At 42.6% G+C, this 26,691-nt stretch overlaps 4 protein-coding genes across 5 annotated transcripts in view; 1 reads left to right on the forward strand and 3 right to left on the reverse strand.

Moving 5' to 3' along the window:
- Window positions 1–196: 196 nt before the first annotated feature.
- On the reverse strand, window positions 197–5,512 carry LOC105698205 (endothelin-converting enzyme 1). Of its 2 annotated transcripts, none has more exons than XM_012422251.1 (18): window positions 5,281–5,512; window positions 4,676–4,884; window positions 4,445–4,606; window positions 4,271–4,354; window positions 4,002–4,213; window positions 3,711–3,908; window positions 3,522–3,635; window positions 3,311–3,452; window positions 3,129–3,246; window positions 2,436–2,526; window positions 2,178–2,354; window positions 1,993–2,093; window positions 1,641–1,699; window positions 1,516–1,558; window positions 1,350–1,417; window positions 1,131–1,276; window positions 886–1,053; window positions 197–814 (listed from the first exon to the last, which is right to left on the reverse strand). In XM_012422251.1, the coding sequence occupies exons 1-18, from the start codon at window positions 5,322–5,324 to the stop codon at window positions 635–637; spliced, it is 2,316 nt and encodes a 771-aa protein (XP_012277674.1). In that variant the 5' UTR covers window positions 5,325–5,512; the 3' UTR covers window positions 197–634. The 2 variants fall into 2 exon arrangements, with proteins under 2 accessions (XP_012277674.1, XP_012277673.1); XM_012422250.1 differs by having other exon boundaries at window positions 1,516–1,567.
- Window positions 5,513–5,789: 277 nt separating this feature from the next.
- LOC105697916 (endothelin-converting enzyme homolog) lies at window positions 5,790–10,356 on the reverse strand. Its single transcript, XM_012421654.1, has 18 exons — window positions 9,696–10,356; window positions 9,265–9,599; window positions 9,022–9,183; window positions 8,863–8,946; window positions 8,576–8,787; window positions 8,301–8,501; window positions 8,115–8,228; window positions 7,890–8,028; window positions 7,685–7,802; window positions 7,513–7,603; window positions 7,237–7,413; window positions 7,045–7,145; window positions 6,903–6,961; window positions 6,778–6,829; window positions 6,627–6,694; window positions 6,417–6,553; window positions 6,166–6,333; window positions 5,790–6,094 (listed from the first exon to the last, which is right to left on the reverse strand). Exons 1-18 carry the CDS (start codon window positions 9,725–9,727, stop codon window positions 5,915–5,917), a joined length of 2,430 nt encoding a protein of 809 aa, XP_012277077.1. The 5' UTR covers window positions 9,728–10,356; the 3' UTR covers window positions 5,790–5,914.
- A 753-nt stretch (window positions 10,357–11,109) lies between these two features.
- LOC105697876 (endothelin-converting enzyme homolog) lies at window positions 11,110–16,148 on the reverse strand. Its single transcript, XM_012421607.1, has 17 exons — window positions 16,093–16,148; window positions 14,650–16,016; window positions 14,405–14,566; window positions 14,212–14,295; window positions 13,913–14,124; window positions 13,616–13,816; window positions 13,369–13,482; window positions 13,151–13,286; window positions 12,959–13,076; window positions 12,784–12,874; window positions 12,539–12,715; window positions 12,285–12,444; window positions 12,163–12,214; window positions 12,027–12,094; window positions 11,802–11,944; window positions 11,546–11,713; window positions 11,110–11,461 (listed from the first exon to the last, which is right to left on the reverse strand). The coding sequence occupies exons 1-17, from the start codon at window positions 16,146–16,148 to the stop codon at window positions 11,288–11,290; spliced, it is 3,483 nt and encodes a 1,160-aa protein (XP_012277030.1). The 3' UTR covers window positions 11,110–11,287.
- Window positions 16,149–17,560: 1,412 nt separating this feature from the next.
- LOC105697953 (ryanodine receptor) overlaps window positions 17,561–26,691 on the forward strand; it is a 34,172-nt gene continuing 25,041 nt past the window's right edge. Inside the window, exons 1-4 of the mRNA XM_023434759.1 lie at window positions 17,561–17,800; window positions 19,640–19,925; window positions 26,055–26,159; window positions 26,229–26,327. Coding sequence (XP_023290527.1) covers window positions 19,872–19,925; window positions 26,055–26,159; window positions 26,229–26,327 — 258 coding nt within the window. The 5' untranslated portion in view covers window positions 17,561–17,800; window positions 19,640–19,871. The remainder of the gene's footprint in view (window positions 17,801–19,639; window positions 19,926–26,054; window positions 26,160–26,228; window positions 26,328–26,691) is intronic.

Here is a 26,691-nt window from a genome sequence, read left to right on the forward strand (position 1 = left end):
GCAAAAGTCTTGTTGAACGGTGATTGATGTCAGGTTCCGTGTGCCACGAGATTCGTTTGCTCGGAGCTTATTTGCTCATTTCGATGTTATATCACTTTTAATGTACCTAATGCAAACTTCCAGGTGAAAATGGATTCCAGGTGATAAGAAAATTACCTTTACTGTGGGATAGTCAGGAAAGAAAGGATAACAAATGTTTCAAATACTTATTATATTCACATTATTTTACAACGAAATTCTTAGGTATCTAAATAAATATAAATATTATTGATTTTCCATAGGCAATCACATTTCAGACATTTCTCAGTGCCGACCATCCGGAAGGCAGAAACGCGACTCGGCGCAAGAATGGCCGGGGTTAAACGAGGTTAACTTTCAATTCAATTTGGTAATTCGTTAATTGCAATCACCGAGCTCTTATAGTTTAATTAATAAATGGAACTAACATTACGGTAGACGGCCGACTCTAGGCATATAACATTTTGTGTAGCAGCTATGTACAATAAAAATGTGTCAACAATATCGTCTAAACTATAAGGTACAATTATCTCTGAAAAATGTTAATTTACAAGTTCATTGTACTGTCATTGAGTAATGATTCTCTGATTTGCTATTTCTGATATTTTTGCTAGTTTCATTTCCACAGGATACACTTTCTTGAGGGATTCATTGGTCGGCCTGTGGGGCATTGGAAGATTTCACCAAAAGATTCTGTATTGGATAAGGTGCCAATTATCCTTAATCGAGATGTGCTATGGGGATCCGTTTTTATGGTGTACAACAATGATTCTGGCCTCACTGCGTCGCACCATGTCTGTAAATTAATTTACTCAATAAAATAAAATGATTTTATATACTTGCTCTATTAGAAGAAATTATTTTTACATTTGCGAAGGAAAGGAAGAACAGCTGTTCGTCGTTGAATTGTTCAAGCCCGGGTAACAGAACACGGTTTCCGGGTTTTCTTTTCGATTTTGCTCGAAAGGCTTCGAAAGCTGCATGAAGACCAGTCGAATCTGCGATGTTCTCCCCCAGCGTTAATTCGCCATTGGCCTAAGTAATTAAAAATAATCCATTGAAACGAGAGAATAACGCAATAAAAAAGGATCTTCCTTGTCAAATGTTTTTACATGAATGTATTTGTTTAGTGATTGCAACTCTTTCACTACGTATCCATTGAATTGATTGATGAAACATCTTGCTTTTTGGTTATAAGATGCAATCGTTTGGTTCGACCACCACTGTACTATATTCCCATTTTTATCGAATCGCCGACCTGTAATAAAGCACATTAGTTAACAATTTAAAGTCACTTGGTAATCTTATTTTTTTTAGTGGACAATTCCTACCAATATCATCGAATCCGTGAGATATTTCGTGGCCGATCACAGCCCCGATGCCGCCATAATTAACCGCACTGTAATTGAAAAGAAAATTGCACGAGTCGTCCCGTTAACATTTCTTTCAATTGCTCGATTAATATTGTATTTTTAGCCGAGATGTACAATTACTCACTCCGGAAGATCAGAGTCGAAGAACGGGATCTGTAAGATTCCAGCTGGCAGAGCTTTAATAATGATTACAGTCTTTAATTAAGATCCGTATCATTGCGAACAATAGTAATACAGTGCCTCACTTACTTATGGAATTTCCGCTGTGGTAATAAAAAGCGTTAACTTCCATGGGAACTCCGATCCATCTGAGGAAACAAGGAACTATGTAACAGAATTCGCTTGCATAACTGTATGGCGCGTGTTATTTTGAAAACACGGAGATCTATCATTTCGCGCGGTAGCATCGCGATAATTAAAGTTAAAATAAAACCGCAATTGTGAATCGTAGGTACATTCTTCGCGATGTCCTTCGACGTGATGATGCATCAAAATGAAACGATCTTTTCCGTGCTTTGTGCCAGGCGTTATTTCCACCGTTATATGAACACTTATGAAAGACGATTAACAAGCAAAAAGGAATAAAAAATGTATAACTCACTGTCTCCTGTGCACGGGTCTCCTGAGAAACTCTAAGGTTTTCTTCCGAGAAAATTTTGCATAGTTCAGGGCATTTTCGAAATAATTCGGCCCCACTGCCAGCTGTACAGAATATTTTCTATTAACGTCTGATAAATTTATATTCGCGGTATATTAAAGAACAAAAATTAGAATGATAAATCCTACATCACTGTACAACGAGTTCATTGCAACTGGACTTCGGTACCAATCAGGATAGCCAATGAAGTCCACGACATTCCTCAATTTTTCCCTGGCCAGCGTTTTCGAGGATCGGTCCATCCAGTCCGACCTTGAAATTTCCGATTCCATTTCCTTTTTGATTTCCGACACCATCTCCCTGGCCTTAGAAGAAAAGAGCCACTTCGAAGTCTTTCAAAGTCTTCCATCTGATTACATTTCTTAATCGAACCTTTTGCCACTTACGTTCGTTTTCGCTTTGTCGGAAAAATAGTTCTTCACAAATTGGTACGACACTGCGTGGACCATCTCGTTCTGTACTACGCATTTTAGCCACCTGGGAATTAAATTCAATTCTGCAATTAAATGTTAATATGTTGCATTTATTTTATTCGGATCAGAGTTCAAGAGAATCTAGCTATTAGCGGTAGAAGAAAAGTAGGTCGCTTATGTAACCCTTAGGACACCATTCATTTAATTAAACCCACTAATTCATAGTTCCGTTCGCCTTGCTTCAGGTATTACTTTCCTATTTGCACTTCCACTTAATGCTAATTTTATGCCAGCAATACTTCACGTTCCATGGAAACAATGAATGACAGCGCACACAATTTTCCACCGATATCCGTGTGGTGTCAAGTTCGTAAAGATAACACGGAAAGGGGCGTAGATCGCTTAACACTTGTCTCTATAATTGTTATCAGATTGTCACTACACTTCTTGTCAAACATTTTTATCTCTCATGAACGAAGAAAACGTCGAATTAAATTGATTTAAAACCCTGTTATTAAGGTGGAGCGAAAGAACAGATCCGCACAGACATTATCGCTTTACAGTTCTTTTTGAATGGCGATACGATAACGAAGTCCTCTTGAAAAATTCGATAGATAACATTTTCTTTTTCTATGATTCGTAACCGCGTTTTTTGAGAGTACTCACCGCGGTTGTTCTTCAGAGATGCCGAGCAATTCTCTTTTGAAGTTGAAGAGCAGCTTGGTCAGTTTTTCGTTGGTGTAAGTCAACATGTGTCTTATGAACCTCCAGTGGACGTAATTCACTGCGACGTGTGGTAATTATTTTTTTATTTTTTAGGAGGAAGCCACAAATTTACGATTATTTACCAATTGTTCTTGCAGGTGTGCGATCGAGTAGAGAAGCAAGATGCAGAAGATACTCCTTCTCGTGAATGACGATCCTTTCCGATTTCTCGATACTGACATTTGTACTTTCGAACGCAGTTCGAATATTGTCCAGCCAGTCAATCTAAAAATATTATTTCGATTATTTTTACACTATTTTTTATTTCTCTTTTTTTTTTCTTATTTTGCATGCCTTTGCAGTCTCGTGTCTTGTAGGCACTCTGTTGTAAGTTTCCTGCCACTGGGAGATGGTGCTCGGGTTGTAAATTCGATCCAGATCCTTTCTTTCCTCGTTTAACGGCATTAACTACAAAGAGATCTTACCTCGTTTTATTATTTATGACTTTTTATTATTACAGTGAATTAAAATTGAAAGGGTCACCTTCGCCAACTCAATTTCAAAATTGATCATGTCCTCCACGTCCTTTGAAATAGTCAATGGCGAAACATCATTCACCTTTGGGTCAGCCAGTGCGAGTGCCACATTTTTAACAAATTTTGCATAGGTTCCTATATGTTTAGTATGTTGTCGTCTATTGATCATCACTGAATGTGGCAAGGTCAGTCCGATTTGGTCTATCTAAAATAGGCAAAAAGTCGTTGTGTAAGTAGTACCCCAATCTTTTTCTATCCTGACAGAAATGTTGAACGCGTTTATTTAAACAGAAAATACCGTTGCAACGTAAACACCAGCGTTTTTTAAGTCGGCAGCAATGTCGATTGTGAACAGAGGGAATTCTACTATCAATTTTGCGTAACTTTGACTGATTTTCTGCCAAGTGAAATTTCTCGAGTCCCAGGCTCGAGGACTTATTGTCATTGGCCAGCCGCCATTTTTCTGGAGCTGCGAAACGAGAGGACCGACTCCTCTTTTTTCAATTTGTTCTATAAAAGTATTAAAAATAAATTTCATTCAGTCAGGGGATGCCTATTATTGCTTACCTGTGTTCATGCAGGCTCGGAACAATTCTTTCGCTTTCCTGACTGCCTGAATTTCGCCAGGCTTGCTGCTCTGCCTTAAAATTGCTAAAATGAGAATATACTGAAATATCTTACATTCGTATGCGCAATATTTTTTTCTTACAGCTGTTTAATAAATACTGGTACCCCACGCACTTAAAATCTGGTTAAATTTTTTCGTGTTCAAAGAAACAAATTGGTTCCAAGCGGTTCCTGCGTGCGGTACAGCATATCTTTTTCTCCATCCTCCGCAGGCGAACTCGTAAAAATCCTCGCAAGGGTCCAAGGTCGGATTCATATTCTGCAGGATCTCATCGGCTGCAAACGTGGAATTTAAAAAACACGTTCGATCTACAAATATTAATCCCTAGAATTAATTTTGGTCACCTGTCTCTCGACAAGCTTTCGTGCCGCAAACTTCGTACTGATTCGAGAGAGTTTGCAGGGATTCTGTGTTTCCGCTTTGCAAGGGCCATCTCAGGCTGTGAACGGTTCTCGGATTCGTTCTATCAAGGGTCCCAGAAACGATGGTCCACGGTGTCCATGGTCTCTCGAAAGTACTTACACGGACGATAATCAAAAGTCCAATAAATGCCCTGGAACCCAGGAATTAAGAAACACCGTTAGGCCCTCAACTACGTTTATCTATTTCTATATAAAAAAAAAAAAATAATAATAGCCAAATCATTAAATTTCGCCAAGAAATTTGGATACACCTTAATTATTAACAAAATCTCTTTTTCATCTGTGTAATTTATTACAAGAACGATTCGACATCAAATACGGATACCAAGTCTTCCGTCAAGGACGCCATATTGGTACCGCTGGGTTCGATAGCCTCCCTCCATTTCACCGATATTTCTAGAGCAAATAAACCTTCTCCAGCCTCGGTAACGTGTACTAAAACGTCTGTAATTCTTCACAAGATATTACAAACTAAATTTTATTATGACACTGTCTAAATTCGCTGTGAAATATGGAAAAGCACGCACAGTCTGAGCCACCGCGCGTTGTTGTCGTTGGTGAACCCCTTCATGGTGCACAGTCGAAAATCCTATGGCAAGGTGCTTTGCAAATCCTCTCAGGAGGATTTTTCTCCGAGACGTCTTCCTCTCTCACGAAGAGTCGATCTTTATCGGCCAGCTGATAGCAGACTGCGGTGCGGCCATTTTGAGGGAATCGCGGAAACCGCGAATGGCGTCCCTCGAGGGGAATCTTACGCGTCTTAAATGAGACGTGTAGAAGCGGAACACGTGTCGAGTTCAGGTTCACGTGAGAGGAAATCGTGTCTCGAGGACGAACTGCGACAAACTCGTTTTCCGTGACGTCAGGAAAAGCGTTCCTAGACTGGAAAATGAGCGCTTCTTAGAGTATAGTCATCCAGCGCAATTGCGTTGATAATAAGTTCCCCACAGGCAAAGAGACAGATCGAACGAGGAAGATCGATTTCTTATCGTTGGCATCGATCAGTGGATATAAAAGATGGAGCTGGACATGTAAATATGTATTCCTAGTTTTAGATATAATTAATCGTTCCGCAGACTATAATACATTGCTTCGTGCTTCGACGACAAGAGGAGGGACTAGATCGTCGCTGGTTGCAGCTTCATCTTCGCAGTTGCAGATTTAATCTTCGAGACTGCATTTATTCCCGCGGTTCATTGATGTCCCCACAGGGCAACCGAAAGCTCGCGCAAAATCGTCATTGTTGGAAAGAGTACCGACGATCCTTAATCGAGCTGTACTGTGCGAGTCGGTTTCTGGTTTATAAAGGGAGGACTTTGGCGTCGCTGATTCACATCGAGTCTGAAATAAAAAATTAACATTTTTTTCACACTTCTTTTTGTACTCGATACTTGGTCCGGTTGATATCTTACGTTTGCAAACGACAGGAAAAATAGCTGGTCGTCTGTGTAGTCTTGTAATCCCGGGAGTCTAAGTTGGTGGATGTGCTTCTTCCTTAAAGTTTCGCGGAAAGCTTCGAAAGCTGCGCGAAGTCCTGCTGCATCGGCTAGGTTCTCATCTAATGTTTTTTCCCCGACAGACTGAGGAAATGAGGAAATTAAGAGATTATGACTTATCCAATAAATATTGAAGCAGTTTACAATTATATGAGACAGAACTTTACCTTCACATTTGAAGCCCCGAGATTATTAACGGAATATCGATTAAACTGGTCAATGAAACATTTTGCTCGGTCCTTGAATGCTTTTTTGGTTTCACTAGACCACTCTTTTATGATCGCGTTATTATCAAACTGGCGCTCTGCAAGAAACGAATTTTTTATACCTATTTATTGTGAATTATTTGTTCGTTTTTGCTGTGGGGAAATGTTTACCAGTGTCGTCGAAACCGTGGAAAACTTTGTGTCCTATGACTGCACCTACGGAACCGTAATTCACAGCGCTGGAAATGTTAATTTTGTATTAGGTTTTTCAGTATAAAATAATGTGGTGAAATGAAATACCAAGTAAAAATTAAACACTAACTCAGGAAGGTCAGTGTTGAAGAATGGCACTTGCAGAACTCCGGCAGGGAAGCCTGGAATAGAAAAATGTATAATCATTGTCATTCATTTTTGGATTAAATAATTCTGAGAAAAGAATTTATTTACGCATGGCATTCTGTGTGTAGTAGTGGTAATCCTCTAACGAGACGGGGCCGACGTTTAACCTGAAACGTAAATTTGGAAATTAATTTGGAGGTATAGAAATAAAAAGATATTATCCTTTAAATTTATTAATAAATTATCTTACTCTGCTTCGTCGACAGGTTGCCGTAGACTTTCAAGTTTCTTTGTCAAAGAGTACTTTCTGAACCGCAGGGTATTCTCAAAGTAGGAAGAGCCGTAATCCAGCTGCAACGAGATGAAAAGGATTTTATTTTACAATTAATTAAAAAATTATTTTCGAGCATAGAAAATATATGATATGTATATATATACACACCCCATTGTAAAACCTCGTGATATCCTTATGGGTCTTTTGATAATCGGAGTAGCCGACAAAGTTTGTCATACTCTGCACCTTTTCTCTTGCAATTGTCTTCGACTCCTCATCCATCCAATCCATTTCACTGATCACATCCTTGGCTTTCGTCTCGACTTTTTTCACAATGTCCAGAGCCTTGAAGTTTTGATTAGATATTATTTTCTTAAATTACCTATTTTTCCTTTAGCTTTATTTCATTCGGCACTGAATAATTGCAGCTGCACTGAAACTTACCTCCGTTATGGCGTTTTCTGGGAAATAATTCCTAATGTACGTGAAAGTGACGGGCTGCAGCAATTCGTCCTGAGTTACGCACTTGAACCACCTGAATTCCGAATATCATTCCTTATTACAGACAGATACAGTTAACAATTAAAAAAATTGGGGTTGAACTTGCCAATCATACCTTGGTTCGCCATCTTGAATGCCGTATATTTCTTTCTTAAGTTCTAAGTCAAGGTTTATCAGCTTTTGTGAGGTGTACGGCAGCAATTCTTCTATCAGCTGCCACTGAAGATAATTTACTGTAAAATAATTCAAGAATATTATCCAAACTTTATTCGCTCCATTTTTTTAACTAATACTTTGATTCATGCTTTTCGAATTATTACCTATCGTTTTAGATGGTGTACTTTCAAGTACACCAGCCAGCCTCTTGAAGTATTTTCTGTCATAAACGACGATTTTTTCAGTTTCCTCGATCTGCACGATGGGTTTGAAAAATTCTCGCACAGTCTCGAGCCAATTTATCTGAAGAAAAAGTGCACTTAATATTCCGCAAATTCATAATTTCATGGTTCAATAATATATGTGCAATTTATTGTAACAATTCTCACATTTTCCACATTAAGTTTGGTTCGATAACCGTCAAATAATTTCTGCAAATCGGTGATGGTCATAAACTGGGAAGTACTTCCTTCTAGTAATTGTTCTTTTTCGGACGTAGTGATCTGTGAACAAAGACCGATTATAAAGAAGTGCTCTTAACAGTAGAAATAAATGAAAAATAAATATGTGCTTACCTGAGCTAATTTAATCTCGAAATCAATTACGTCTTGCACATTCTTATCAAGTTCCTGGGTAGATGGACTTGTATGGAAAGCTTCATTAGCATACAGAAGCACAATATTTTTCAAGTATTGGGTGTAAGCTGCGATTTCTTTTGAATATTTCTCGCGATTAAGCAACATTGGTCGTGGGATGGTGAAAGTGGGATGATTTATCTATGAAAATGGAAAATTCCTACTTAAAAGAGTTTCGAGTGTAATAATACTCATTCAATTAAAACTCTGTTTACCGAGATAACTCTGTTAGTGGAGTGATCCTTGGCAATCGAGACATCCAGGGTGTAAAAAATTGGATGTCCGATAAGACGGGCATAAGCACGATGGATGTCTTGCCAAGTTTCCAAATTTTCGGACCATTGGTACTCGGGTATTGCCATAGGCCATCCTCCATGTTCTTCCACAATTGTTTCTATCGGCTGGATTCCTCTTTTCTCGATTGAATCTGAATATATAGAAAAATCAACTTTGATCGACTGATTTCTTTTCCATGAATATATGGACTTAATCATTTTCTTACCAACATCCATACAGGCACGATAAAGAAGCTTCGTTGCCTTCACAGCTTGAGCTTCTTCCGAATTGCTTCCCTTCAGCAAACCCTCTAAAAAATGAATTATCGTATCAATATGCGCGCGTGCAGTCCTCATAAATTATTTATACCTATTGAGTTACTTACGTCGCATTTCTTCGCTTAGTTTTATATTCAGCGATTCGAACTGATTCCAGAAAGCTTTACTTCCCGGCGCCTCGTAGGCGGAATTCGAATTTCCGCAAGCAAATTCGTAAAAGTCTTCGCAAGGATCTGCCGAACTGTTCAGATTTTTCGTGAATTCCAGGCCTAATAGAGGCGACAGATACTGATTAATCTGCAGTGCTAGATTTTCTGCCAAGTATTAATAAAATTCAGGAAAGTGCATACCTGTCTCAATGCATGCCTGTTTTTCGCACAAGGTGTACACATCAAAAACTCTCGGAAAATCTCCTCCATCGGTGTTATGGTAGGTCCACTCTGGATGGATGTCCACAGGACCTGTTGCTCTTATTGTCCTGGATGCAGGTGAAGGTTTTGAGGTCGCAGGGGCAGGGATGGTTATGATGTCAAAAACATGAGGAAAATCTCCTCCACTTGCATTATGGTAAACCCATTCGGGATGTCTCTCAACAATTTCGCCATATTGCCCAGTTTTGTAGACTGTCTCAGTTTCTGAGTATCCTTGTGTTATGACGGCAGAAAAAATCAGGCCAGTGACGAAGCTGTTACATGCATCAGGAAGAAAAAAGAATGTTCAAAATTTTGTCATAGAGAGAAGGTGAATGTATTTTTTTTTTACTTTGATTCGAGGTACTCACGCGGATAAGAGAGTGTTCTGGGATGACCCCATATTCCTGTGCGATTTCCAGGTCGAATGGAAAATGAAGTTTCGCCAATTTTTCTTGGGAACGGGTCTACTTATAAGTCCATCCAGAGATGTGTATGTGATTTGAGGATTCTCGTGACAACTGAATCTATTTGTTCTGACGTCACGTTTCCTGGGGTTGAAATCTACGGTCTTGCCAAATGACTTTTCGTCTCGATATAAATGATCGCCGCGTTTTCAACACGTGCAGCTCATCAAGTAGCTCCTCTGTAATGACTAGTGAGAGGTTTTGGAAGCACAGCTGATTATATTGATTTTCGAGAATTGTTCCTAAAATTGGCACCCCGAAATAATCAGTCGTTATTCAATGGCACTTGAATTCGTCTCGAACGTGATTGACATTACAGTTTATTGGCCAACGAAACAGACAGGGTTTAATAGTTTATGTTCACGAAGCTAGATTTCGATTCGAGATTTCGGATGAGAATGCATCCTTATTTTTCTGCACTAGCTGCGAATTTCATATCATGTTATATCCAGTACCACATTACATCCAACTTTAAACACTTTACGATCTCGGTGATGATTTAGCATCTGGGACTCTAACAAGCTCTAACAGTCATTAATGCAACGAAAATGACAAAAAAGTGAAAAGCTTGCTGCACGTTTAATTTCATTGGTGGAAAACTTTTTACTTATACTCGATAATCAAATCGTGTGGAAATTAATGGCACGATTTCTAAGAACCGATAAAGATTTATGTACACAGTATGAGTTCCTTCCCGGATTTTGTGATAAGACGTGTTTCGAAGTCAAATACAAGAAGCAGTTGCGGAAGTGATTTAATGGTGACTACTAGACGAACCATGATTTAGTCAGCAAATATTCAGCAGAAAGCTGTCAAGCATATTCTAGTTTAATGATCAAATAAGGGCTAAAAATAGGAAAATGGTTTAATAATTGTCATTTCAACATATTACGTGGAACTGGATTTTTGTTAAGCATTTTAGAGAAGGTATAAAAAATTATCGATATCACAATTTTGAAAGTCATGTTATATCTATCTGGAACCCAACGACATTTATTACAATTTACATTTCTTTGCGATTTATTTACTTGACTTCCCCTTGGCGGAATATTCAAATCTCGCGATAATAAAAGGACGATGGCGAGAAGAAATATTTTACACCCCTGTTCTTGAGTCACCAGGTCTTTGTTTCAATTCCAAATGCATATTTATTAATGCTGATTTAATCATATTTCTTCGGTGCATACTTTTCTATGGAACGGTGTGGACGTATCTCCACGAAGTATAATCGCGTGAATAAATGCAGCGATAAAACGGAAAACCGCCATTGTTAAGTTGCAAAAGGTGTGACATTAAAGTACTGTTCTTTTTTCTGGTTTATTAGCGGCCTCTTTTGATGACAAAAATTGGACGTTGACAATAAGAGGGAAACTAAAAATCACTCGTAAAACTGCATTGACGACTGCACGGTGATACTAAAAACTAATGACTTAGAATAACCTTACTCCAAACCGGTAGATTTAGGTTCGGCACGTTTATTTAGGATTCGCTCTCATTTACGCAGTACATTTATTCTCGGGGTTCATGCGGCTTCCTTTGCGACATTTAAAGGCGTTGCTAAATTCATCCATATCAGAAAGGGTGCCAATCACCCTTGATCTCGATGTGCTGTGTTTCCCTGACTTGACGGTGTACGTAAGATATTCAGGCCTCGCGGAGTCACACATCACCTGTGGAAAAAAATTTAACAAAAAATTATTTAATCGCTCTTTTTACTTGTGTTATATTAGGACTATTGCGAAATGCTGTATTACGTTTGCGTATGACAAAAAGAACAGCTGGTCGTTCGAGATGGATTCGAGGCCAGGTAATTTCTGTTTGTTCGCTTTCTTCTTCAGCGAGGCAGTTTTATACGCTCCATAAGCTGCCCGGATCCCCGCAAAGTCGGCGAAATTCTCTGTCAAAGTTTTCGTACCGTTCACCTGGAAATTTAATGTTTGGGTTAAATATATTGGGGAATGATCATGCGAAGCCATTTGATGGAAGAAATGAGTAGGAAAATTTGCGCACCTTGATCGTGACGTTGAAGGCCTCCAGTTCTTGGATCGGATATCCATCGAATTTCTTTATGAAACATTGTTCCGCAGATTTGTACGCTTTTTTGGCCTGTTCACTCCATGCGGAAATGTTGCCAGCGTTGTCGAGTTCCTCTCCTGCAATTAAATGATTTAATTATATACCTTGATTTTATGGTACCTACTAGTTCGTGCATTTTTATGATGATAGATTGCTTACCAAAGTAAATGAATTCGTAGGACATTTCATGACCGACTAGTGCCCCAAGGGAACCGTAATTAACAGCGCTAAAAATAGTAATATTTAATATTTTTTGCTTTTTATTTTTTTGACAGATTAATAAGTTCTCACTTACTCTGGTTGTTCCGTACTGAAAAATGGTGGCTGGAAGATTCCGGCAGAGATTTCTGAAAAATGTTAATGAAATAAATATTGTTCATTAAGAGTTACTTGTAAAATATATTTTTAATCGCTTACGCAAAGAGTTTGCCAAGGGATTGTAGGATGTGAGTACTCTCGTTGCATCCATATCTGAGTTGTGCTTGTCAATGGGTTTCTTCAGGTCATTCAGATTCTTGAATACGACGAACTTCCTCAGTGCAATTATGTTTTCGAAATAATCATTCGTCACTCGAAACTGCGAAATGTATAAGAATAAGATTGGTATTTTCATGTTATTCAAGTTTCACGAAACTTAGGTCGATTGTTTATTTGCGATTTTTTAAACGTACGCCTTTGTAATAATTCATCACAGCGTTATCATCTTTGACCCATTCCGGATATCCGACGACTTCCTTTCTGTCCCGCAGTTTTCGAAGGGCAGCCTCTTTGGAAAAAATGTCCATCCAGTCCGAGGATATTATTCGAACCTGCAATTTCGTCTCGATTTCCGAAGCCATGCTTTCCACCTGCAGAGAAAATGTTCACTTTATTTTTAAACACCTTAACCGAAATAGTTAAGAAATAAAATACTGACGGCTGATTTGATTCCTTGAGGAACGTATTTTTTCAGGTACGTATTAGACAAAGTATGAATCATTTCATTTTCGCGGACGCACTGGATCCACCTAAAAATTGTACATATAACATTTTATTATAAATATCTGCAAAGCAAAATGTTTCATGCATTTTATTAATCATTAATTATTAACCTAGGGTGTTGTTCAACAACTCCAAACAGGTCTTTCTTCAAGTTCAACTGCAATTGTCTCATCTTCTCGTTGGTGAATGGCAGCATGCGATTCACGAACCTCCAGTGGACATAATTAGCTGTAATTAATAATTTATATAATATTCTGCTCGGTTGTTAAGATTAATTTTTATATTTTATACTTAATACGTACCGACAGTTTGCTCTGACGTATGCTCAAGGACAGTAATAAGTTTCACTAAATATTCCTTTTCAAGTACAAGAACCGAATCTACAGAATTTACATCCGTGCCGAGAAAATAGCTTTGCAGCAGTTCCCGCCAGTTTATCTAAAACGTTAGCGATTAAGTACCGACAAAATACTTGAAATTAATATTCCCATGTTACTCAAATAATGATTTTATTTTTTACCTTAGCAGTGCTCGTCAATGGCAATGCACTGTCCGTGAGTTTTTGCAATTCGTCAATACTCAACAAATTGTTCATTCGATCAACGTCTTTTCTCAGCTCCTCGGGTGATAAAATCTGTTGAGAGAAAAATATCGATAATTCATAGCGATTCTTAAGGGTTTCACTATTACTTCTGATTTATCGCTCTCTTATTTAAATAGCGATAAGACCATTTTTGAATAATTAAATGCGAACAAAATGAAGTCACCTCGGCCAAATCTATCTCGAAGTCGACCATGTCGTGGGCTTCCTTGGCGATCATCTCGTGAGTCGCATCCGAACCTCTGGCTTGAACGAATGCAAGGATAACCTCTTCCATATATTTCCTATAAGCCGCCACGTGAGCATTGAATTCATTTTCATTATCGGTTAAGATGGATCTCGGTAGGGTGAAAGTCGGCTGGTCCAGCTATGGAGGAAGGATTTTTATGTACTATTATTAAAAAAAAAAAAAAAAAAAAACTATTTCAAGTAGGACTCGATAAAGTGAAAATCATTTCCCTACAGTGAGCCTCCTGATGGTTGCATTGTCGATGTCAGGCCTGACACTCAGATCGAAGAGAGCGAACAAATTTGCGTGGAAACCATAATGAGCATCCAGTTGTTGCCACGGAAGCTGTGCTTTTAGAACTTCGGTTTGTCCTTTCGTGACTGCCCAGATTCCGAGTGTGTCGATGTGCTTTTCGATCGGTTTCAGTCCTCTTTTCTCTATACTACCTGTAGAAAAAATTCCAAATTCCCGTAAAAGATCCCCTAGGTGCAGCATTCCATGTCAATAAGCGATAAATGAACGAAATCAAGTACCTAAGTCCATGCAAACTCTGTACAGATGTTTAGCTTCGATGGTCGAAAGAAGTTCGCCTGGTTTCGGTCTCTCTTCCAGTATCTCTGAAAATAAGAACATCTAATTACAACCTTGAATGTCAAATTTGAAGATATAACAGCAGCCAACATTTTTTTGGCAAATCTGTATGAAATAATTTAAACTTGGAATTACTTCTCAACAGGCGATCGTTGTTTCTCCTGGCTTTAACAAATTGATTCCAGCTCTCTTCGTTCAGTGGGATGTGACTATTCTTCAGGGATCCCCCGCAAGAATATTCATAAAAATCGTCGCAGGGATTCACATTTGAATTCAAATTGTTCAATATAGTTTGCGCTGGGGAAAAAATTCAATTAATTTATTAAAACTACATTTCAGGAACAATCGCTTCTAGCTTACGCAGTACAAATTCTGCATACCAGTGTTGCTGCAAACTTCGCTTAAGCAAACTGCGTCAGAGTTACTGGATGGACTCGAATTGTCGGTACTGTACTGCGATTTCAAACTTAACCCTTCCTGGCCGTCCAGAGGAACGAATTCCACTTCTTCCACTAATGGTCCAGAGATTTCATCGTTCACCAAGCTGGAGCCCAGCCATGGTTTGGATGGTTTCTCGATACCGATAGACACCTTTGGAGCATTCCCATAAGATGGGTTTGAGGACTCAGTTTTGGTGCCTTCGTCGTTTTGTACATTTGTTTCGAGCCAAGGTTTATACGGCTTGTCGATGCCAAAAGGGACATCGGGAATATTCCCATAAGACGGTTCTTCGGAACTGGAGGACTCAGTTTTGGTGTCTTCGTCGTTCTGTACATTTGTTTCGAGCCAAGGTTTATACGGCTTGTCTATGCCAAAAGGGACATCGGGAATATTCCCATAAGATAGTTCTTCGGAACTGGAGGACTCAGTTTTGGTGCCTTCGTCGTTCTGTACATTTGTTTCGAGCCAAGGTTTATAAGTCTTATCTATGCCAAAAGGGACATCGGGAATATTCCCATAAGATATTTCTTCGGAACTGGAGGACTCAGTTTTGGTGCCTTCGTCGTTCTGTACATTTGTTTCGAGCCAAGGTTTATACGTCTTATCTATGCCAAAAGGGACATCGGGAATATTCCCATAAGATAGTTCTTCGGAACTGGAGGACTCAGTTTTGGTGCCTTCGTCGTTCTGTACATTTGTTTCGAGCCAAGGTTTATACGTCTTGTCTATGCCAAAAGGGACATCGGGAATATTCCCATAAGATAGTTCTTCGGAACTGGAGGGCTCAATTTTGGTGCCTCCGTCGTTCTGCAGGTTTGTTTCGAGCCAAGGTTTATACGGCTGATTTATACCAAAAGGGACTTCGGGAATATTCCCATAGGACGGTTCTTCGGACCTGGAGGACTTAGTTTTGGTGCCATCATCTTTCTGCACGTTAGTTTCGAGCCACGGTTTATACGGCGTGTTTATTCCAATAGGGACGTCAGGAATATTCCCGTAGGATGGTTCCTCAGACCTCGATTCCCTACGGCCGATGTCATCCGCTTGTAAATTCGAACCCATCCATGGTTTGAATGGCTTTTCTATGCCGAACGGGACTTCTGGAATATTCCCATAAGTCGGCTCTTCGGAAGTCGAGGATACGACAGGACCTGCATCGTTGGAATTGACACTTGCGATCAGCCATGGGTTCGATGGTCTCTCGGTACCCAGATGAGCATGGGGTACATTGGCATAGTCGTATATGGTGGTGTACAGGTTTCCATCGAAACTGTAGGCGACCGTCGGTCCTACCGCACCCAGGAGTCTGAAACGTAGATTTGACGTTAAAATTATTATCCCCTTATTTCAATTACCCAGAAATAATCTGAATGATGTATTACAGGGTAAAAAGTCCAAGCGATGTCAAGGTGGACGCCATGTCAAGTAAGGATCCCATTTCTGTGCCTCTTGACACAACCGAGTGGCAAGGATTGCTCCTCTCCTTCCAGGGACTCTTATATATCGCGACATAGCCATCTTAATGCGAAAGTCAAACACGATCGTACTCGAACAGCTGAGTGTATTTGATTCGAGTCATTTGGCAAAGCTCGATTACGCAAAGCCGCACAATTTATGGTGATTCCTCAGAAATAACTATCCAGGAAACCGCGCTCGAGTTCGGGACGAGCACATGCCAAATCTCGGATACCTTGAGAATCGTGAGTTTTGGGAATAATTAGTTGACTTTTCCCTCTGTGGACGGAAGATATGAAGACGAAAGGTATGAAAAAAAATATGGCGGCCAGATTTCGGCCTCTCGGGTGTACACGCGGTATAGTAGGAATGATTTAAGTAGAAATTTTCTATCAGCGTCAGACCGTCTGGGCGGGAGCGAATCTACTGCGGCGGTTCGCTACCATCTACACAAGAAGAACCATAAGAAGGATCCGAAGAGAGGCATCGGTGGGAGAAGAACGAACGAGATATCCATCTTACTGGTCACTGATGAGATCACGAGATGAGACAATATCCTCATTTGGTACATATTACAGGTCACTGGACTGGGCAAGATCCGTTTTATAGCGCTATAATTCCTCTCAGACAGAACCCTTAACTTTGCGGAATTTAAAAGGAGTACGCAGTGATTTTAAAGGGGAAGAGGCCGAATTTTTGCGCCCAGTAAAAAATCATCAGAAATTAGCCATTTAGAATAAAACGTTCAAGGGACTCTCCGTCGATGATGTCTTCCCGCCACGTAAGAAGGCAAAATCCGACCGAAGAAACCGAAGCACTAGCTTTTAGGGCTCGATTTCCGAACTAGGGCCACGTTGAGAAAGTAGATCACCCTTGGCGGCGATTTGGTCGGACAGCGAGCCATTCGAGCGCAGTGCTCGCGCTCTAATTCCTTTGACATGGGCGCCTCCTCCTCCGGACCTTAGCAAAGTATGGGCCTTAGTAGAGAACGAGTGAGAGCACCTTGTCGCAGCACATGTACTTGAAACATATACACATGTACAACATCAATGCCTAAATTATTCGACTTCCCACCGCGTCGTCGAGACGGGTGGAGTTGCGGAAGGCGCGCTCGATCTGCGAGCAGTCTCGCGTGCTCGAGGCATCGTTCGAGCCCTAAAAAACAAAACCTGAGGAGGGTTGGCGATTGTGTACGATGTTATGAGTCGCAGGGAGGGGCGAACTCGGGGTCTGCGACGTTGAAGTCGTCCAAGCGCAAGTCCCTGGCCTCCCGAGAGGGACGAGCGACAGGCGAAGCTTTTCGTTTTCGTCGAGCAGGCTCGCTGCTCAAAACCAAAAATAGCCAAGAGCCACGGTCTGTACCGTGGGGCTCGCAGTGCCAGAGCTCCTCCGGCCTCGGCAGAAACTTCGTCGGAGCTCTTCGAGCCTCCGAAGAAGTCGCTCCCTCCGAATCTCCTTGTTCGACTCGAACTCGCGCGAACGACCCGGCCGAACGGCGCTCGAATATAAGTACGGGGTACGATTGGTACTAATTCGGTTTAAATACCTATCTCAGTGCCGAGAGTGAGTGCCGTCGACGGAAGTGCCGTTCCGGGAACGAGGTGACGTGCCCTCGGCTCTCGTCTCGTCTAAATAGTGCGTTAAAATCGTTACGAAACGCCGCGCGTGGGCGTCGCTTTGGTCGCTACTCATGTTAACTCGCGAAGGTTGCATCGCGGGGGCGGATCTGCAGCCGAACGCGATGTTAAATTTGTATCGACTAAGGTTCTAAGCTGCGATTGGTACGGAGTGGCCGAGATTTGGGGTGGCGAGCTTCGGGAACTGAGGCCCTAGATGCTGCATCTCTTCAGGGTCCATGGATCCTCTTGGTCGCGCACGTGTTTTATTCCATCTTTTTCGAGGAAGGCAGGATTTATATGCACCTGAAAAGGCATAATTTTTTTGCAACTGAAAAAGGCATGATTTTGGTGCGTCTGAAAAAGGCACGATTTTAGTGCGCCTGAAAATGCCACGATTTTGGTGCGTCTGAAAAAGTGACGATTTTGGCGCACCTGATAAAGGCACGAAATTGTAATCACTACGTGAGTAAATACGGAAGAGTCCAGATTTAGGGACGGGCCTTGAAGAGCGTATCCAAGAGTCTTCTTGATTTAGCTCTAAATACGCTTTCGCTCGCTTCGAGAAAGAGGCGTCCTCGCCGCTTCTTTTCCCAGCTCGAAATAGAGTATTACAATCCTGCTATCCATCACCCTCGTTCCTAAGAAATATTAAAAAATAGAAGGGACTTCAATCTCATTTTTTTTTCTAAATCCCGAAATTAAATTTAAAGTCGTTCTCAAATTTATTAATATTTCTAAGGCGTCAGTGTGCTGCACGTAGCGTCTGGTCTTACTCCGTTGAGTACCGTAGAGGGGCGCACTTGTCATTGCGTATAAATATTCTACCCGAGTGTCGAATTTTTATTTAGCACCGAGTCCATCGGGTCTCGGCACTTTAACCTTCGATTAATTTTATCGGGGCTACCTGGAGCACGCACAGTGTGCGTACAGATATTTTTGTAACTGTTCGTGGGTGCATCAGTCTCGCCGGTGGAAGTGGGACCACTAAACTAATTTAATGCTCATCCGGGTCTCCATTTATCTTTAACTGTTTCCCACTGCTCACGGATGGAAAAAGGGTGTTTTCAATTTTTCTTTTAGACCTTTTAGTATATGCGAACGCACGTACATCCTCGCAGAGGGTTTCTCTCCCTCCGGCTCTCGTGCATACGAGCGTTTTAAAATTGAGCCCAACCTCTCTCGAAACACATTTTGGCAGAGAAAACATGCAAATCCCGACTGGTGAGAATACTTCAGCGGAGCAAAATCTAGCATACGGCCCCACATTTTCGGCTTTGAAATTCAACATTTCAACGCGCGACGTCGCGAATTAGAGAACCGCTCTAGTCGCACATTAAATACAAGAAATGTTCGCGAAAATATTCGAGGTCGCCCCAACTCACGTCACAGCAACGAGGGATGAATTCGTCGAAACGACGTTTCCATCTCCCACGTATGCTGACATGTCAAACTAAACCTGCCTCTCATTCTCGTCCTAAAAATAAATCTTGAATTGAAATCCACTCCCTTAACCACGGAACTACGTCAAGGGATGAATGCACGAAATATTAACTACCATCCCGAATGATTATAATCTCTTCTCCTGGCAGCGGTGAACTTTAGTTTCCGACCTACCGCAACGTTGCTTAGCTACATGCAGATTTTGGCAAAATAGAGAGGTGGAATGTGGAGGCGCCGGGGTAAAATCTCGCGCCATTCTACTCAGCACTTGTTACGAGTGCAAATCTACGAATTTTTAATTAATTATCGAAAAAAGTGCCGAATTAGTCCCTTTTTCAATAAAGGCCTCCGTATCAATCGACAGCGCTGCTCGTCGCAGGTGGCATTTTTTAATCCCTTGCGTTGTGTAAAACAGGTGTGAGGAGAGTCGGTAAGGCAGAGACTCTCTCACGTGAGGGATCCGATTAGAGGGTTGGTGGCGCATGCGCAGGAAGACGCGCCGCGGCGTACCCCTTGCCAGTCGGTGATCGAGGTTCGGAGAGGCTGGTCGCGCGAGTTGCGAGCCTAAGGGAGCATGCCGAACCGCGGCCGTTCGTGACTCCTCGCCGAGGGATACCCCCAGTGCCGCGTGAACGCCCGCAGGAATCATGGCGGACAGTGAGGGTGGCTCCGAGCAGGATGACGTCTCGTTCCTCCGCACGGTGAGTCCGCTTCCGATTCCGGGGGAGAGTCGGAGGTCTTCGGGGGCCTTCGGGGGCCTTCGGGGGCCTCCGCCACCCCCGACCTTGCCCGAGCGCGCGCGTCGTAACTCGTTACTTCTCCCGGAGGTTGACCGAGCCGTGCGTGAATATGGTGTGTATAAAAATTTCGATTAAACCTACATTTTCATTTACAATATTCGAGCAAAACGTTTATAAACCCTGCAACATGTGAAAGTCGAGAAGTTTCGACACGAGTATCCTTCGTATCGAGCTGTGTTTAGACATCCGGGAGTTTTATCAGGGTTTAAATTAAATTTCGGGCGAATTTATTTTACCGCGTATTTGAGGTATGCGTTACTTACAGACCTCGAGTCTGTCTCTGGGGTATTGCGTGATCATTTCTGTCGATTTCCCTAACAGCGACTTTTGTGTACCATGACCTTTTGTAAGGCACATCCATCATGAGGCTAGATAATTATTGGAGACAACCACTGATTACCAGGGAGATCCGATAAACAAGCCGGGCAGAGCGGTATTATTCTCCACACTTTGCATCGACGGTGCATGTGAATATCTCGATTAACACTTGTTTCCATTTTTTTCTGCCTTCGGTGTGTATTTCTCGCATCGTTCCGGACTACCGAATTTGCGGCTAGCCTTCTCCCTTTCTTGGCGGTAATCGCACCGTTAACAGGGTTTTCAGGATTTGCCGGACTGGTGGAAGCACTTTAAAGTTCTCACTCTTTGTGCCCTTGGCCTTATATACGCGAAGCGAGTGTCACTCGATGCGAGGGTACCGAGCTGGCCGCTCTTTCCCTTTTTCCCAATCTTTTTCTCCGAAGGTCCGTTCGCATGTCGCTGGCATATTTTTTTTATAACAGCCCTCGACAACGCGCATCTGCACTATTTATGTAACTGGAGCGTAGTGTATCGATTTTGGTTAAAAATGTAAAATAACAATGCCCGCGGTTGCCCGTAAATTCCCGGCACGGAGAATTTTTAATTTACAGACGACGCGTGCGGGGATTATTGCCATTCGTATTACTAAGATTAGGGATAATTTATTCACTTAAAATGCACATATCGATTCGCCGGGGATTAATGGAATCCCGAGGGCACTGTGAGAGTCCGATAGGAGGAGGGGTTGATTATTTAAATTTACACGAGGTGGAGGGAAAGTCCTTCTTCCGGTCACACTTCCTGTACTGGACGGACATTTAAATGGACTGGTAATTGAGACTTGCAATTCGTCGCGAAGTTGGAGGACGGGAACATCAGTGATTCCTCTTTTCCGCGTTTTCCGGAAACTGATATCCTCGAAATGAGTTCCCCGTTTCGATCGATTCGAGATAAGCATTCCTCTAAGTACACGTACTCGCGTGCTCGCATACATAAAATATATCCGACTTGGCTGCAATCCGTTTGGCGGAACGGCGATCCGAATTGAAACCTCAAGTCCATTGATCGAGGATCTTGTCGATCGACCTCGACTTCGAGTCGATAATCGGAGCACGGCACGTTCCAACTCTTCGTAATCTCGATTGTCTCCAATCCTGAAAGAATGCTCGATGGAAGAATTCTTACGATACCCCTTTATCAAATATTTTCTACCTTCCTACTTACGCAGAGAAAATTTAATTTTCCACTCCTGGTAGTATTAAAAAATCCTTTGATAATTAAATCTCGAATCCATGGGGAGACTAATGGAGGACACCGTAAATAATGGGGACATCTCATCCTATCGTTCGTCCTCTAAGCGCGACTTCATCCGAAGATCTCATTTTACGACCTCACGCCAGTACATGAAATATCCACAAGACTGTGATGGTCGACTCGACGACACTGTTCATAAAGGACATTAAAAAATCCACTGAATTCAGTTTCCCATGGGGTCAGCATCCCTTCCCCTTGGCGTCCTTCTTCTTTTGGTACTTCTTGGCCAGCTGGATGTACTTTTCCTTCTCTTTGTCGGACATCTTGCACCAGATCTTCCCGGCCGCCCGCGCGGCCTCGGTTACCTTTTGGCTCGGTTTTTGGTAATAGTACGTGAGGTAAAACAGGATGAAGGGATTGCCCGACTTGATCTGCTTCTGCTTTCCATTTTTCTTCTCCTGGCAGCGGCACTTCGGCTTTTCCGGCTCCTTCTTTTTCTCGTCCTTGTCGCAGCCCTTGGACGAGGCGGTGAAGAACGCGTCGGTTACTTCGGTCGTTTCCGGGAGGTCCTGTCGCCGATCCTGTTCGAGATTCTGCTGCTCGTTGCGCTCCCTGGACGAGATAATACATCGAGATGCGCTGCACCTCGTTCTAAGTGAAAAGTTTCCCGTTAAGACTGAAAAATCCCTCAAAGGTGACTCGATAATCTATGCTCCTCTACTCGCGTATACTTTACTGGGAAATATTTACTGGAGATGTACCTGCACTCCTGACAGCCGTCCTCGTAGTCACCCATATTCTTTTTTTGTGAAATTTTTGTTTACTTATTACTTGACAATTTGACGTAACCACCAAATGCGAAATATGTCACCGAGAAACAAAGGCCGAAACATAAGAGGTCTGACCGGTGTCAACCTGCCCATTGGTTAGGGGAAAGAGATAGATCGCAACATCGAAATTCATATCGAAGGCGAATAATGCGTTCCCGGGCTTCGGGGTGAGGACCACGTGGTCGGGGTCACGTGATCGGACCGTTACTACCGCGGGACGACGTCGGCCAATCGGAAAGAGGGGCAGGTGCGCGCGCACGCGGCCGTGTAAGCGTCGTCGGGAGCCCGCCATCTTTGAAACAGCGATTTATGAGCGATCACAAACAAACTCATTGGAAAATCACGTAGCCTTTGAAGGGATGGATTTAAAAGGGTGAGTTCCTAATCCTCTCGTCACCGATCGGATCTTTAGAGCGCGGAAATATTGAGTAGCTATTGAAATTCGCGCAAGGACGGAATCGGATCCCTCGCCGCAGATGTGACCTGCGACTCGATTCTCTAGTTCCTACGATCAACTTTCGCATGCGAAATTGACAGTTTCGTATACGACTATCAGATTTTGACAAATGACGTGACCTCGCAACCAGGCAAAACTTTTTCACGCGGATCTACTCGTATGTGAAAGAAAATCCGAATGAACTCTCGAGGAGGAACCCTGCCGATCACGTGACCGGTCGCGCCGCCATCTTGCTTTTCTCGTACGACCGACGGAAGAGGCGGAAACCCCGCGTGTACATATTTTCGGAGAGTTTCTCGCCGAGAGAGGGGAAGGAGGTAAGGGTGGAGGGTAGGAAAGCACGAAGAGGCCATCTCGCAGGCCCGTCAATTTGGAAGAGGGAATTTCGCCGTGCTCGGGCATCGATCGGCCGGGCTTTCTGGAAAACGCTTGCCTTCCCGGAGGACGTCACCGACCACGGGAGACGAACGCAGGCGTGTTCAAGGCCACTCGGCCGGTTAGGGTGGCGTTAATTCACCCGAGGAAGAGATACGTACCCTTGTCCATTGACGTCAGTCGCGCGCGTATGTACGTACATACCTCCGGGCTGAGACGCCGACTCCGAGAGGACCTGCGACTCGTTTTCGCGTCCCTTGGGAATTTATATCGCCGGTTAAACCGGGTCATCCGTATATCTGGCGTAAAGGCGATCTCGCCTAGCTATCCGGCCCCGTATTTAGCGCTCGTCGCGCGAATCCGCCCGCTCGGCGGCGTTCCTTTATCGCGGCATCGTCGAGGGCAATCTGAGCGTGAAAAACAGGGACCCGGCCTTGACCCGACCTGCCGGGAACTAGGAACAGTCCAGAACAGTCCAGAACAGTCCTTGCTCGCTCAGTTGGTGTGCCCTACGCGAGAAATCCTCCCGAGACACGCCCTTTTTTCCCAGATCCCACAGAACGACACGAATGCCTAATTACGTGGGAATAATTACCGAGCGGTGCGACGAAAGGTGGAAACATGGATTTGAAATGTCGCAAGTATTAAGGTGATGTGAAAGCGGCATGAAAAGGTCTGGTTTGCGAAGCTTTTCTCCGAACTGAGGGTACCTAATTGTATCAAACTTGACAATGTGAATATGGATGCTATAAGGAAGGTCCTGACACCCATTAAATGTCATGTTTTTCTTAATTTCTTTATGGATGTTTTCAAGATTTTTTATAAAAAATGAAAATTCTTGAGTTTCAGGACCTACTTTAAGGCCTCCACATTCACGTCGTGGGGTTTGAAACGATTCGTGAACGATCAACCTTTTGGATGCCACTTTCACGTCCCCTTGTACGGATATTTTCCTGTTTTATTTTATTCCCTTTCTATGTCTCCAGGTACTCATATATTGATTTCGAAATGTCGCTGGAGGGAAGGAGTTCTTTGTCAGTGAGCAGGGTCTGGATGGTTATGATGTAATATTTATCATCGAAATTTTCGTCTGACCCTTGACATACACGTTCGGGTACTTATATCAAGGCCTCCACAAAGGCCTCGTTCGGTCGAACGTCGCACGCGGAGCGAGCGGTTTATTGGAGGTGTAAATAGGTTCAGGAAATGTGAAGCGATTTGGAAAATGTCTGCAAATAAGAGCATTCGGAAATTATCCGTTCAACAATATTTCTAGCAACTAGCCACTTTTCTCGCGTCGGTTTGAACACTAGTAATAAGTAAACAGTCAATCGGGGGTTATTGGCTTTACGAAGTTATGCACCCTCGAGAAAATTAATTTTTGAAGACCCTGGAGTATCTGGAGCATACGACCTGTTAAGGGTTAAGGACGTTCCCTTGACCTGGTGACTGGAATTTCCTTGCTGGCTGGCATTCAATGCCTATACAGTCGGACGAATCATTAACTTTTCCGTCTGCGGTGCATCCTGGTAATTGTATTACGATACTCGGAATTACCCGAAAATATCTTCTACTTAATTCTGCGGCTTTCGAAATTTCGATTTAAAAATGAGAAAAATACTCTTTTAGGAAAATCAGCCTAGATGCATCATTTAGGAACTGGACAGATTTTTTTTCCTTTTATTTATTTATTTATTTTTTCCCCCTCCGGTTGCACTCGCTCGGTTGCGTCGTGCGATGCCGAACGAATCGTCGCCGGTGCATTCGCTGCGGTGCATCGATCGGCTGCATTTCCAAGCGCGTTGCAGGAAGTACTGAACATTCCTCGGAAGTCGAGGGTCCCGACGAAAAGTAGGATATGTTTTGCAGCTGCAGCTGCAACCGCGAACGGCTCGTATGCCGGGAAGACCGAAGGAGCAACTCGTTTCCACGTGTCGCGCCGTGCTTGAAAATTCGTGTTGTACCTACGTGTTGACCTGTCCTTTGACTAGCATCAACTATGCGCCTCGATGCATATTTATTAGCCTTGTCCAACGGAGCTCGACGACAATTGCCAATAAAAATCACGTACGCATTTATTTATAGTCAAGAACACATGCGATCGGTAGATAGTGATCGATCTTTAGACATCCGCGGGGACCGAAGAACCTTCCTTAGTTCGCCATTTTCGTCCCTTTTGTTTTTACTTCCATTTTAATTACTATATTAATTACGAATCCGTCTCTCGAATTTACCCACGACTTAATCCACGACACAAGTATATTATTTCCTATCCAGGAAATATTCCCAATGGCGATTTATCAACGCCAGAAAATATTCGGAAATTATTTTCGGACGTCTCGGGATCTCGGAGACTTGAAGGAAATCCTTGATTGATTCGATTCGGCCCATGATAATATTTTTAAGTTTTATTTAAGAAATAGTTTATTTAAGAATTTTTTAGTGCTAGGAAGTGTTTGGAAATTATTTTTGGACGTCTCGCGTCGAGGCTCCCGGAGGCTTCGAGGAAATCCAAGGAAATCTCGCAAATCCTCCGGGAAGACGTTTCCTTCTACACGCACTTTCGCGTTCGTGCATTCTTCAGGACGGCCAAATTGGTTTTGGCACGCGGCAGATCTTTTGCCATTTGGCCCAGATCATATTTTGCCGTTTCGCAAGCCCGCTCAACTGGTAGTACGAGGTCTTGTAATGATCTGTAATCGGTTTCCGTTCAGTTTATTAATCCGCCCTGGGGGTTGGGCAATGGCTAGGAAGGAATCTCTAGCAAAGCATTGTATAATTATCAAAGGGCAATGGAATTAATTAAATTTACAGGAGGACATGGTCTGTCTCTCCTGCACGGCCACGGGGGAGAGGGTCTGCCTGGCAGCCGAGGGATTCGGGAACCGACATTGTTTCCTCGAAAACATCGCCGACAAGGTAACCTCGAATCTTCACCTAGGAATAAAAATGTTCTCCACGAGTAATGAAAAATATATCCTTTTCCAGAATATCCCTCCAGATCTGTCGCAATGCGTGTTCGTAATAGAGCAAGCTCTCTCGGTGAGAGCTCTGCAAGAATTAGTCACAGCTGCCGGGTCGGAGACGGTAATGTATACTTCAATTACGCCAAAGAACGTAGCGGCACCGAGTACAAAGCTTAAATATTTATTAAATGTTATAGTCGGTAGTACCTCGTGTACCCGACTAGGTATCTCACCTCGTACAAGAGTGGGCCATACATACCGCTGCGTCCTGCTTCGTCAGAACCGTGTCATTAAACAAATATGCCCTTTCCATACGTAAATTAATCAGACTCGTCGATACCGCTAGCGTTAAAAAGTTCGCCCCCTTGTTTATATCTCTCTTTTTTCTCTCCACGATTTTCCACGGAAGAACCTCTCCGTGTAAATCGAGAGGTACATTCCAGTCATGTCCGCATGTCTCCTCGTCCAGTATGTCGCATGAGTAT

The sequence above is a fragment of the Orussus abietinus genome, unplaced genomic scaffold (assembly GCF_000612105.2).
Source record: "Orussus abietinus isolate OABI.00-Male unplaced genomic scaffold, Oabi_2.0 scaffold1, whole genome shotgun sequence".
In the NCBI taxonomy this organism is placed as follows: domain Eukaryota; kingdom Metazoa; phylum Arthropoda; class Insecta; order Hymenoptera; family Orussidae; genus Orussus; species Orussus abietinus.